This window comes from Eulemur rufifrons, chromosome 9, assembly GCF_041146395.1.
Source record: "Eulemur rufifrons isolate Redbay chromosome 9, OSU_ERuf_1, whole genome shotgun sequence".
In the NCBI taxonomy this organism is placed as follows: domain Eukaryota; kingdom Metazoa; phylum Chordata; class Mammalia; order Primates; family Lemuridae; genus Eulemur; species Eulemur rufifrons.
The window spans coordinates 44979075-44991331 of NC_090991.1; the positions used below are offsets into that span (position 1 = coordinate 44979075).

Genomic DNA, 12257 nt, shown 5'->3' on the forward strand with positions numbered 1-12257 from the left:
TGGGTGAGAAAAGGAACTGAGGGTGAGGAGCTAATATCTGCTCATACATCAGCGGCCGCACTCGCCCCGAGGGGAAAGTCTGCCAAGCGGCAGGAGACTGCCCTTCTCGATCAACTCTTTCTACACTTAACCAAGAATCAGCCTGAGACTCGGCCAAGGGCAGGTTCATTCTAATTCTGGGATGTAAAACTTAACTTCTTGGGGAAAACAGTGCTTTGTGCTGAGACCAGTTAACATAATAAAGGAAATAAATTGTGTACTGGTGTTTTTCTTATTTGTAGGTTTTCCAATTTGAAATTAATCTGCAAAAAGGAAATTTGTACCCACGCAAAAAGGGAGAATGTCCTCTGGAGACGAAATGCTTAAATGGCGAGAAGTGGGGATGATTTATTGCTATTTTCAAATGCACAATAGGAACAGGGCTGCTGCTTCTATTTTTTTTTTTTTTTCAAGTCAAAAGAAATGGAGATATCATGAGAATCTAGTTCCACACAAAACACATACTGCTCTCTAAGCCTGAAGAATACCTGGTCAGTGATGAGTGAGCTATCAAAAGGAGATTTTATAAACGAGATTCACGCCACACAAAGGCTCTGGAGGGAACCATAGCCTCACAACTCTCCCCAGGGAGTCAGAGTCCCATGTCGAAGACAAAAAGTAAGAGGGCTCAGTGGAAAAGGGAAGGCAAATCGAGACCCCACGGGAAGTCTCCGCAGTCAGCAAGGAGCCCCTGGAGAAGCTGGAGGAGGCTGAGCGGGTGGACAGTTCCATCTCCAGACTCTGCATGCTGGATACCTGCCTGACGAGGAGGGAGCTGGCTGCAGGACCTCCACAGCCCTGAGCCCAAGGGCAAAGACCCTTGCTTTGGACGCATCTTTAATTCACAGGTGCAGCCCCCTCCCCAAGGCAGCAGACCTGGCAAGCGTGGCTCTGAGCCCTGGCACAGCTGCCAGGATCTCACTCAAGTCAACAACCTCGTGGCCACCAAGAAGATGGTAAGGAAGGCACTCAGGGGGCTGTGCTGGGGACCAAAGCATGGGTAAGACTGGCTCTCAGCTCTAGAGGAAAACGTGGCACTCGCCATTTTTCTCTTTGACAGCAAAGAAGGCTTATGAGGCGTCCTCCATAGTCCTCCTTTGAGCACCAGCATCCCTTCACCCCACCATTACTGAGCGGGTCCCCCACTGTGCCAGGCTCTGTTGGGGAGACTTTGTGGTAGCAGAATGAGCCTCTGTCGCAGTCTCTGGATTCCCAAACTAGCCCAGCACTTGGCACAGGACGTGCACTTAATGCTTTGGTTGAACAAACAAAGAAATGAAGTCTGGACGTGCTTATCAGATGCTATGCTGTCGGGTGATGCTTTTCTCTGATAAAAACAACTCGTTTGTACAGTGTTCAAGTCTCATGGTTTGCATATATGCTCTGATAAGCTGAGTGTGCCCATTTAAGCAGAGATATTAAAACAAGCAGAAGAAAAGGCCCTGACATTTTTGCTTCAAGGCTGAAAGTATTTAATATGCTTGTGCTCTACCTCCATTGGCAGTGCGTGGCAGGAAACACGTGTGAACTTGCCCCACTGGAAACCCTGCAGGCCCATAAACATACAGCACGAACTGCAATGCTACGTAAGCTGGCGTCCCCTTTAGCAGAGGATGGAAGGGATTTTCAGACAGACCAGTGAGAAAGAGCCAGGACTCAGCCAACCAGGTTCCCTTAGAGTCCCTGGAAACTGCAGGACCAGCCCGGTCTCCAAACACCTGCGCCAGGAATGACTGCAAGTGGAGAAACTTTCTGGACTATGTCACAATTTAAAAGAATAATCAGGACGTCACGTTTGAGATGAGAACACTGACTATGCCACCCTGTTCTATGCTTCTGATTTAGAAAAAGAAAAAAGTTATCAGAAAGAGGCACAGAGAAAATTTAATTTTCTCAGGAACTTCACAACTTCTCAGATCTGAAGGGATCTGAAAAAACCCAAACGCAACTGACTCATTTATCTGAGATGCCTGAAACAGCTGAAAAGCATGTTCACCTGGGCGAAGTTGCGGTTCACACCACCAGCGAACGTGCGGCTCCCACCTGCAATGTGCGGCTCTGGCCGGCTACTCCACCTCATCCGGCATTCCGCAACAGCCAGCGCGCCTTCCTCTTTGACACCCAGCATCACAGGGGACATGGGCTGATGCCAACAGTGGGCTCCAGGTGGACACAGGGCCTTTGGACACACGCTGCGTCTACTGCCTCCGTTGTGGGCATAACAACGGCTTTGTGAGTTTTGTGCTATGAACCTAGTCTAGTTGTGAGGATAAGATATTGCCACAGTCAGGCCAAACGGCTGTAAAGACAAAAGCACTTTGCATTCGAATACTTCTGGACTCAACTGCAATATGATCTTGGACTCTGGTTGGAAATCAATCCACAAGGTTTGGGAGGAACATTCCACAAAGGAGATTCCTGCTCCCAGGAGGTGAAGCAGGACAGAGGAAGAAACAAGCTTCCTGCCCGGCCTGGGCAGATTCTTTTTAGCCAGAGGCAGAGCTGAGCTTCTGTGGCTGGTAGACCAGGTGGCTGGTTGGGAAGGGGACAGGGCAGTGTGTGGGGACCGGCACAGGTCGGGCTGGCCGCACCTACCAAGTTCATGCCAGAGGATTGGCTTCTCAGTGCCCTGGCTCTGAGGGTGACAACGGATTTCTCCCCAGCCCAAGCCAGCCCTGCGATCAGAGTGGACCCGGCCTCTCCATGCAGCTGCTCCCATCCAAGAGCAGCATTTCCCCGGCTTCCCCACAGAACGCCCTTCCCGAGCCGCGTCCAGGCTGCCCCCTGCAGGCCTCGCTGCCAAAGGCCACAGAGCCATCCCCAGCACTGAGTCTTTAAAAACAGCTCTTCTACGGCAGAAACCCCCACGATATCATAGCCTCAGTGGTCTGGGCCTGACTTTGAGCAAGTCTCACTCTCAATCTGGGTCTAACAAATCCTGGGGTTGGAGGAGGCAGCCAGTGGACACCAGCAGCTGTGTCACTGGGGGCAGGAGCCTGAGGGCAGGGGAGCCAGAGGACCCACCGTAGACTCCTGGGCAGGCTGTGGGCCAGGGCTGGGGACCAGACGCTGTGGACAGATGGCGTTGACCTCCAGTCCCCTCTGTCTTGTCGGTGACCCGGCCTGCCACTGCTGAGATGCCACTTCCCCCCTCCCTCAGGTCCCAGCTTAACCGCTCTTTCTTCAGCAAACCCCCTCTCCAAAGATACCCTGTTCCTCTCCCTCCTGTCGCCCGAGGCTTTGCCTCACCAGCCCCTCTGGCCAGTAGCAACTGGAGACCTATTTACCAGTGTGTTTATTTGTTTAATGCCTCTTGCAATCACCCCCCTACCGTTAATCTAACAGCAGGTCACACCCAAACTACCTTCAAATTGCACCCTCGCTGGCCCGTCCTCCGCCTCCACACCCCACCCCCAGTCTGCTCGCGGGGGGCTCCTGCCAAGACATCAGTGGGGTCATGTCCTGTCCTGGTTTCAATGGCCTCCCTGACTGAGAAGAGGAGGTCGTGTCCTCTAACGGATGAGACTTTCACTCTCTCTGTCTTAATCCTCCCTACTCCCTCAGCCTCTGTGCCAGGACGCCAGCCTTCCGCAGGGTCCCAGATGCCCATTCTGCCCCCTCCCCTTTAGTCTTCTCCCAAGACCTCATCGCCACCTGGCTGTGGGGCTCTGAGGGCAGGCCCCTTGCTGTTCTGTCCAGCCTCAAAGTCTAGCTCAAGCGCCACCTCCCCGCTATCTTTCTGGAATTTCCATCCTGTGGCCAACACTGCCTGTGCCTTGCTCGTATTCCCTGAGCTCTGCACACCTGGGGCTGTCTGAGGGTCTGTTTCACGAGTCACTGCCCCTTCAACCAACCACGACCTTCCGCCAACCGCAGACTGGAAGCGTGTTCCAGACTCTTCCCCCAGCTCCCGGCAGGACTGTGCTCCGGCCGCCCATAGCGGTAACCAGCGTAGTAACACACCTTGGTGGCTCCCTCTCCTTCCCCGAGTCCCATCCCGACTCCCCACCCGGGTCTCTGGGGATCCCTTCCCAAGTGAACTTGTTCTCAGAACGCTGCGGCTGAGTCAGCTTCTGGGAACCTAAACAAATATATGTTCCTTCCTCTTGGATGTATTGCTCTGTCTTCCTCACTGGACTGTGAGACCCTAGGAGGGAAGGACCAATCTCACTCAAGTTTGTGTCTTTAGACTAAGCCTTACACCCGGCAAGTAATTAGAACTCACTGCACTATTTCTCTCATTCATTCACTCACATGTGTTCGGTAAGTGCTAGCGCTGACAGCATTTGCAGAGGCCAACTTGCAGCCAGCACCAGTTGGCCGGATGACAAAGTTTAATATAGAAAAGCACTTGATGTTTTTAGGCAGACTGCTGCAGACAACCAGCCCCGGACTCTGCACGCACTGAGGTGTTCATCTATAACCTGAACTCCTCCTCCCCAGCAATCACCGGCCACGCTGGCACAGCCACAGAGAAGTGCTGTGGGGGCATTCATGCCTTTAGGGAGGTTGGCCACACAACGACCCTCTCCGGAGGCCATGCTGGACTGGTTGGCTGGGCCAGCAAGCAGCGACCGCGCCCTTGGAAGAGTTTCTCTGAAGGGATACTCCTGCGATGAGAAGCCTTGCTTGCCCAAGATGCAGCTGGATCTCTGGCTGAGAAGCCACAATGAGGCCCTGTGCTGACCATTTCTTTTTTTGAGCTTTTTAATGCGTTGTTTGGCAACTGGTCTCCCAGCAGGATTAAGAGACCTGCCCTTCCTGGCTCGCCTACTGTTGACATAACTCTAGTTGTCATGAATGTAATTCAGACTTCACCAGGAGTGCAAATAAAATCAATATATGTCCAGGCATAAAAGCCGAGCCAACAGCCTAACTGCAGACATTTCAGAAAACCCAAGGCGGCATGAGAGTAAGCACGCTGCATCCTCTACTCTAGCAACGCAAACACGGCCCGACGCTGCCAGGCGCCCTGCTGGGGTCCGTGAGCGAGTGGGGAGCCCAACTGCAGAGGCTGGAAAGCGGGATGTCTCCTGAAGATGGACACCCAGAGAAGAGCGTCGACAGGCTGTTGATCAAAAGCAGACATTAGCCCCTCAGTAACGTTCCTGCTGATCCGCCACGAATCCCAAGTTCTACCTTGTTTCCCAGTTATGTAAACAGAGCGGTGGAGGATCAGGGTCTGAGCAGCAGTCAGTGGGGTGGAGACCCCCGGTTCCCGGTACCGCATCCCCCACCCCTGCACCCCTCCTAGGTGGAACTCCCTCCCACTCTGAGGTTGTCTGTTAAGTTCTTTAAAGAACGGTAGCACAGACAGCAGCAGCCGAGAGTGTGCACCCTGACATTACCATGCATGGCTGTGTGACTCGGGACAAGTCCCTTCACCACTCTGTGCCTGTGGTCCTTTTAGCTGTAGGACGAGATGACTCTAATGGTGTTCTCTGCCCCGGGCTCTTGGGCGGGGTACATGTGAGGGTTTAGGTGTGGGGCCTGGTACCCACAGAGTGCTCGGTGCTGGGTGGCTCAAAAAGGTCTAGTGGAGCCCTGGGACGGAGCTCTTGCTCAGGACACATTTCTTGTTAAATTCATAAGTCTTTGGGCGAGACTTCAGGATGTTCATGCATTTATTCCATAAATTCAAATATCTGTGTACCCGACATGCCCCAGACATAGTGCCAAGGGCCAGGAAAACCACGATCAGTTAAGAAGTAGCCTCTCCTCTGAAGAACTTGCAGTGCAAAGGTCCTGTGGTCTCTTGTCACTGCTACCCAAAGCATGGTCTTGGGACCAGCAGCACCCGGAGGCTTATCAGAAATGCAGACTCCTGGGCCCCAACCCAGACCTCCTGAATCAAAACATGCCCTTTAAACAAGATCCTTGAGTGGCTTCTGTGCACATTTAAGTTTGAGAAGTGCTGGTCTAAGACAGTTGGGACATTTCTCCAAGTTGAAACATCCCTCTCAGATTCACTGGTCCCTGAGGTCCTTACTACTTTCAACAATCTTCAATTATCATATAAAACCAATGGACAACTCTGAAAAGAATCCTGAACTTGGATTTCAAAGACCTTGGATTAAATCTTGGCCTTCACCATATTCACTGTGTGACTCTAGACAAATGACACTGCCTCTCTGAGCCTCAGGCTCCTTATCTGTAATGCAGTGGTCAGAGGACTGTATCCCTAGGCTGGACTATCCCCCTGCACTGTGCTGAGGGTAAGATGAGGCATCCTTTGCAAAACACCCTCGTGCAGCACCTCACCTCATCCCCTCTGCCCTGGTCTCCTTTGCTGTGGCCCAGAGAGGAGACACTGTGTACTTCTCCTCCAGCTCCTGGCACACACCTGCTCCATGGCCATGGACGGAAGGTCTCTGGGATTCAAAGAGCAAACACAGGCTGCCCAGGTGAGGGTTCTGCTGGGCTGGCCCATAGACCAGACACCCTGTGACCCATGCAGGGGTGTGAGGCTACAGATGGTCTTTGTGGGAGCTCATGACCTGTCGGGAGGCCGAGGCATGTCCCTTGGGCTCCCACACCCTCCTGGGAGGCAGGAGAGGAAATGGTCTTCACTCTAGCTGCTCACCCTGATTTCCAAAGTGCCCGCTGAAGCCCCCTAACGGCTGAGACTGGAGCAGAAGAAAGACCTTGACTTATTAAAATGGCACAGACATTTTTAAAAAAGGAAATGAAAATGGGAACAATTATAAATAATGTTGTAAAATGAAGTGACTTTAAGTGTTGAAGCTTTAGTGTGCTTTTTTTTTTTTCCAATTAGACTAAAGCATACCATGGTTTATTGGCTATAATTCAACAACTCCGAATCCAGGATTCTCAGGTTCCCCAAAAGATGGCACATTAGCATCAGGTCAGAGCTGGCATTGTGATGCCACCTGGATCACCAGGCTGGGAAACCAAGCAGTGTTCTCTCCCCATTAGAAAATTCACTAACAACCGACATTCGATTTATACTGCAGATATATTCTTGAAAAGTCACAACAGTTTACAATTATTAAAGGTGTTCGCATTTCAAAGGGCTCCTATAGCAGCATTCAGTACGGCAAACCACACAAAGGGAATTTGAACATTGCAAACCCCAATTCTCCCAGGTTGGAGCTGGAGCGTGGTACCTGTGTATATAAAACACCTGTGTCTGAGAAGGTCTCTGTATGTAACCTGAGGGCCTCTCCACACTCAGCTCCCTATTAGGGGTTTCTCCAAATTAAAATTGAGAGCGGGTTACAACAAACTACTTACACTGCATATCTAGGAGGGATTAGCTGGCTGGAGATGCTCATTAATTAGGTTAAAAGTTTGCAACTGCCGAGCTGCGACAACCTGACCCACGGTCACAGCAATTTTAAAGGGTTTTACTTAATACCATAGACATGCTGCTATGTTTGAATTTGGTATAATGAATATACACTGGCCTTGGTATGTGGGCAAACAGACCATAAAGACAGAGGGGAAGTGTGCACCGTCATAAATCATTGGCCTCTAACACAGCAGCCTCTGCCTAGAAAGTCTTACAAGAGATGCTGATTTAGCTTCAGTATGAATCCAAGTCCAAAGATTCATCTACGGTCAAGAATCAGTCTGAAACATAACTCCAAGTCTCCCAGCGGGTCCATCCCATAATCACTGAACCTGAAGGCAATGCTCCGAAGCATGGCTTAATATCCGACTGTTAACACATTCCACTTTAAATGTGTTCATTCTCACTATTTTGTGAATATCTTCAAAAATACAGTATCTCCTAGCATTTTTGAAAATATGGCTTTGATTAATACATTTATCAAAGATGGTTGCAGTGCATAGAGAGATGAACTTGACAGCGACGGAAGGTTCTTTCTATTTCTAAGATTTGGAAGACAGACAAGCCAGCAATGACCAACTGCAGGTGCAAATGAGTAACTGTGGATTTCTCCTACAATTTTTTTTTTTTTTTTTTTATGATAAAAATGCTCTGTATTCAGGGAATATCTGAACAACCCTGGCAAAACAAGACTGATGGTGTTTCAGCACTACTCCATACGCCACAAAGGAGCTACGAAGAAGTTTTCATGGTATCATTAATTGAGTATGGCCTGTGTATTTCTAACAAGCTACGAGTCACAGCATCTATTACCTTCTACTCGGTAACCGGGCAACAGTTAAAATGATGCTACTTAATGGGCAAGAAAGCCTTCTGAGTAGCACAGTCGGAGTAAATAAAACGCCCACTGTTCTCTGGCTAAATAATTTTTCATCTTCTGGAACACACCAAGCACACTGCTGCCGGAGGTCCTTTGCACTTCCGCTTCTTCTGACCCAGACAGACACAGGACTCCTTTCCTTCTGTCTCTGCTCAAATGACACTTTAACCCCGAGGCTGCCTCACTCGCTGTGTCACCCACTTCCTGTGGTTTGTACGCTTCTCATTACCGATTCTATTTTTCTCTGTTATCTTTCTCCCTCCCCTGGAATGAGCACAGGGACCTCAATGGTCTTGTTCACGGGCACATCACCTGTGCCTAGGACAGTGTCTGGGCACAGAGGTCCTCACACATTTACGGAATAAATGAATGAGTATATGGGGAAGACAATGACTTCCTCCATACCATTTTTAAAAGGGCAGAGTTACTACTTTAAAATAATTTTGACAATGATGCTTCTTGTTATAAAAGTAATACATGTTCATTTCAGAAAATTTAACAGGCATGGATAAGTCAGGAAAAAAGAAGAAAATTTAAAACACATATAATTTTGTGCTTGTGTCGTCAGCACATATACTAAAATATCTATAATTTTATCACCCAGGGATAATCACTGTTACCATTCTGGTGGATATTCTCCGAATCCTTTCTCTTCCATGTTTTCTTATTTGATATAGATAGAATTATATTGCTTGTAACCTGATCTTCCCCTTTATATGCTAAGAACTTCTACTGTTACAAGCATTCTGCTACCACATGATTTTAGTGCCTGCGTGATATCCCACTACATGTCTCTCCTGCAGTTTATTTAACCATTCCCCTACTGTTGGACACCTAGGCTGTGTCCAGCTCTCACTGTTTTCAAGCACATGCAGACGAACAGTTTTGTGGTCTAAATCTCCTTGCACATCCTGAACTCCCCAGGATGGATTCCCAGACATGGAACTGTCGGGGCAAGCAGTCTGGATACTGCAAGGCTGGGGACACCACTGCCCAAATGCACACAGACAGACATTTTAATCGACCACGAAAAGTCAAAGAGAGAGGAGGAAGCCCAAAGAGTCAAGGCAGCCTAATTTCACGTGTCTAATTTCACGGTTGGAATTTCTACCAGTATTTCTTTCTCAGGTTTGGCTTTGTATGTATGTTCTATGTTCAGATGTCAAAATAAAAACACATCTTCTCATCTGCAATGTGGAGAGCAGTCTTGGAAGTTGCTATGGTCTGAATGTTTGTGTCCCCCTCAAATTCACATGTTGAAATCCTTACCCCCAAGGTGACAGTATTAGGACGGGGGTGATTAGGTCATGAAGGTAGAGCCCTCACGAGTGGGATTAGTGCCCTTATAGAAGAGGCTGGAGAGATACCCCTTGCTCCTTCCACCATGTGAACACACAGCGAGAAGATGCCATCTCTGAACGAGAAAGTGGGCCCTCATCAGACACCTCCCCAACCTGGACCTTGGACTTGCCAGTCTCCAGAACTGGGAGGAATAAATGCATGTTTTTTGTAAGCCACCGGGTTCATGGTACTTTGCAACAGCCACTTGGATGGACTAAGACAGGAGGGCGGTTCATTAGTATGGAGGGTTTACCAGCAACCCTTAGGTAAGTAACTCCTCCGAGTCACCCACTTCCTTCTGACTGACTGCATGTTTTCAGTTACACAATCCTGGGAACAAGGATCTGGGTGATTCTTCCCACACAACTGTGTCAACACCTGAGACTGGAGTTTTCTCCTATAGTTGGGAATCACAGGTGAGCAGCAAATCACAGGTGTGCATCACTCTTCCTCCTACTGGCAACCACGGACTGTCAGACTTAGAAGGGTCTCTGGGGGGTCTGACCCGCCTGTGACGCAGATGGAGACGCTGAGGTCCTGAGAGCTAATGCTACTACCTACAGCCACCGAGCCGGGTCGCGGCAGTGCTGGGGGAGGGAGGGAAGGGTGCTACTTTCCTCTACATAGTCCCTGAAACAGGACGCTGGATCATCCCGCAGAGGGTCACTCCCCTGTGCTCAGGGCTGCCCCATCTGGGACGGAATCTTTTAGTAACAGTAGGAGAGTGACAGAGCTTTTAGAATTTGGAAGAAACTTGGAGATAAGCTCACCAATGCTGCCCATGTCACAGATGAGAGGAATGAGGCCAGGGTGGCAACGTGCTATGTCTAGATCCATTTTCCTTCCTGGGCTCTGAATCCAGAACTCTGGTCCTTGAATTTATTAACAATGCTCTTCCTCCTACAATAGGGGTCAGTGAACTTTTTCTGTAAAGGTCCACGTAGCAAATATCTTTGGTTTTGCAGGCCAAATACTGTCTCTGTCGTACCCAACTCTGCCACTGTCACACAAAAGCCACATAAAGGAATGGGTGAAGGAGTGTAGCTGTGTTCAAAAAAAACCTTAATTACAAAAACAGGCAGCAGCTGGGATCTGGCCCCGGGGGCTGCGGTTTGCTCGCCCTGGCCCTGTATCACGCAGGCTCCCGAATCATTCGTCCTCATTTGCAGCGAGATTTAAACAGAATATCTGTGTCTCCTTACTACCCTATCAGACCACCAAAATTAAGAACCTCAAATGCACTTGAATTAAATCACTACTCAGGCTCTTCCATGATGCTGGATACGCTGACTAGTACAGGAAAAAGTTTTGCAGCCAGTGTGGTGAGGGAAATACTTATTCAGCAGAGCAAGAATTTAAGGGCAACACGTTCAGTCGTTTCCTTAATGAGAAATATTGTTATGGACACACCCACTCAGGCTGTTGCCACTGTTGCAGTGAATTCGCAGAAAGCTAGCAGGCCTCCGTTGTCATGGCAACTAAGCCATACTCCAGGGAAAAATGCGGGACCCATGATGTCTTGGCACTTTGCCTGATGTGGCAAACGCAAAGTACTTGGTTCTTTTCATACCAAATCATATCCATCTCTAGTACGCGGGTGTATTTTCTTTACAGCCGACCTCTTTCTTCCTGTTTCCCAGATTCGCCCGTTGATCTCTGACACACCAGTCAGGCTGACCCTGAAGGAGCACTGCTCTCGCTGCTGCGCACGTCCCGGGAAGGCTGCTGCCCCTGCGCCTACTTCTCCCCAGTTGCTGAGGGTCCAGACCTGCTCCAGAATCCCATTTCAAGGATCCCCCAGAACTCGCCTTTTCTAAATTTTTCCATCTGCAAAAATATGTTTTTTCTCTCACTAGGGAGCTGACGGTACATCTGATGCCACTTTGGAGAAGGCCTAATGGGAGCAGATATGGCCATGACATGCTATTGTTCAAATATTTGGGGACACTTATTTTTTTTCTGAAACCTGTTCCTTTTCCCCGCTAGGAAAGTTCCCCTTTGGGATTAACACCACACTGGCTTTATGAGCTGGCTGTGGCAGGGTCAAGAGTCACACGGACTCACAGATGCTATCAGGGCAAATGGCTTTCCAGACTGTCAGCGATACGGCGTACAGGTGGGGAACTCTTCACTGCTGCTAAAAAAACACAGTAGATGGGAAATGGGCCGCGGCCCCGTGCAAGCTCGGAGCCATCCAGCCCTTGAGAAAACCCTTAACTTCTTGCTTCTCAGCACCCTGCAGATTCCCTAAAACCAAGAAGCTACTGGGAGCATAAAGTGGGGCTCTCTCATCTTCATGTCCGTTAAAAAGCAAAGACATCCAGGCAGGCGTTCACTGCCTTCTGTGTGCAGGGCTCCTGAAATCTCTCATTTGCAAATCTTTACTGCCCTCTTGTGGTATTTAGTTTCTGGAGCAATTGCATTTTGACTGGGATCTTTTAGCAAAAATACACCTAAGGTTCACAGAGGTGTAGTCCCAATAAATGCTGCACGATGGCACAAACAAGATACAAAATTTTATCTTCCCAGATGCAAAATGAATCTCATCCTTTACAGAAGTTGATCTGAATTGCTAATGTGAGTGCTGGGACTTTGCAAGATGCCAGTGGAAGCACAGCGCGCCTGCTGAGGCCAGAAATGCATTTTAGGATCCTTCTAGAAAATAACAAAAACCCAGACAGTGCT

At 49.2% G+C, this 12257-nt stretch overlaps 1 protein-coding gene across 3 annotated transcripts in view; it reads right to left on the reverse strand.

Moving 5' to 3' along the window:
* PRKCA (protein kinase C alpha) overlaps window positions 1-12257 on the reverse strand; it is a 379706-nt gene that overhangs the window by 50932 nt on the left and 316517 nt on the right. For 2 of the 3 annotated variants that reach the window (XM_069482789.1, XM_069482790.1), the window contains exon 10: window positions 8433-8490. The exons of the other annotated variant lie outside the window; for it this stretch is intronic. In XM_069482789.1, coding sequence (XP_069338890.1) covers window positions 8433-8490 — 58 coding nt within the window. The remainder of the gene's footprint in view (window positions 1-8432; window positions 8491-12257) is intronic. 3 annotated transcript variants of the gene reach the window in all.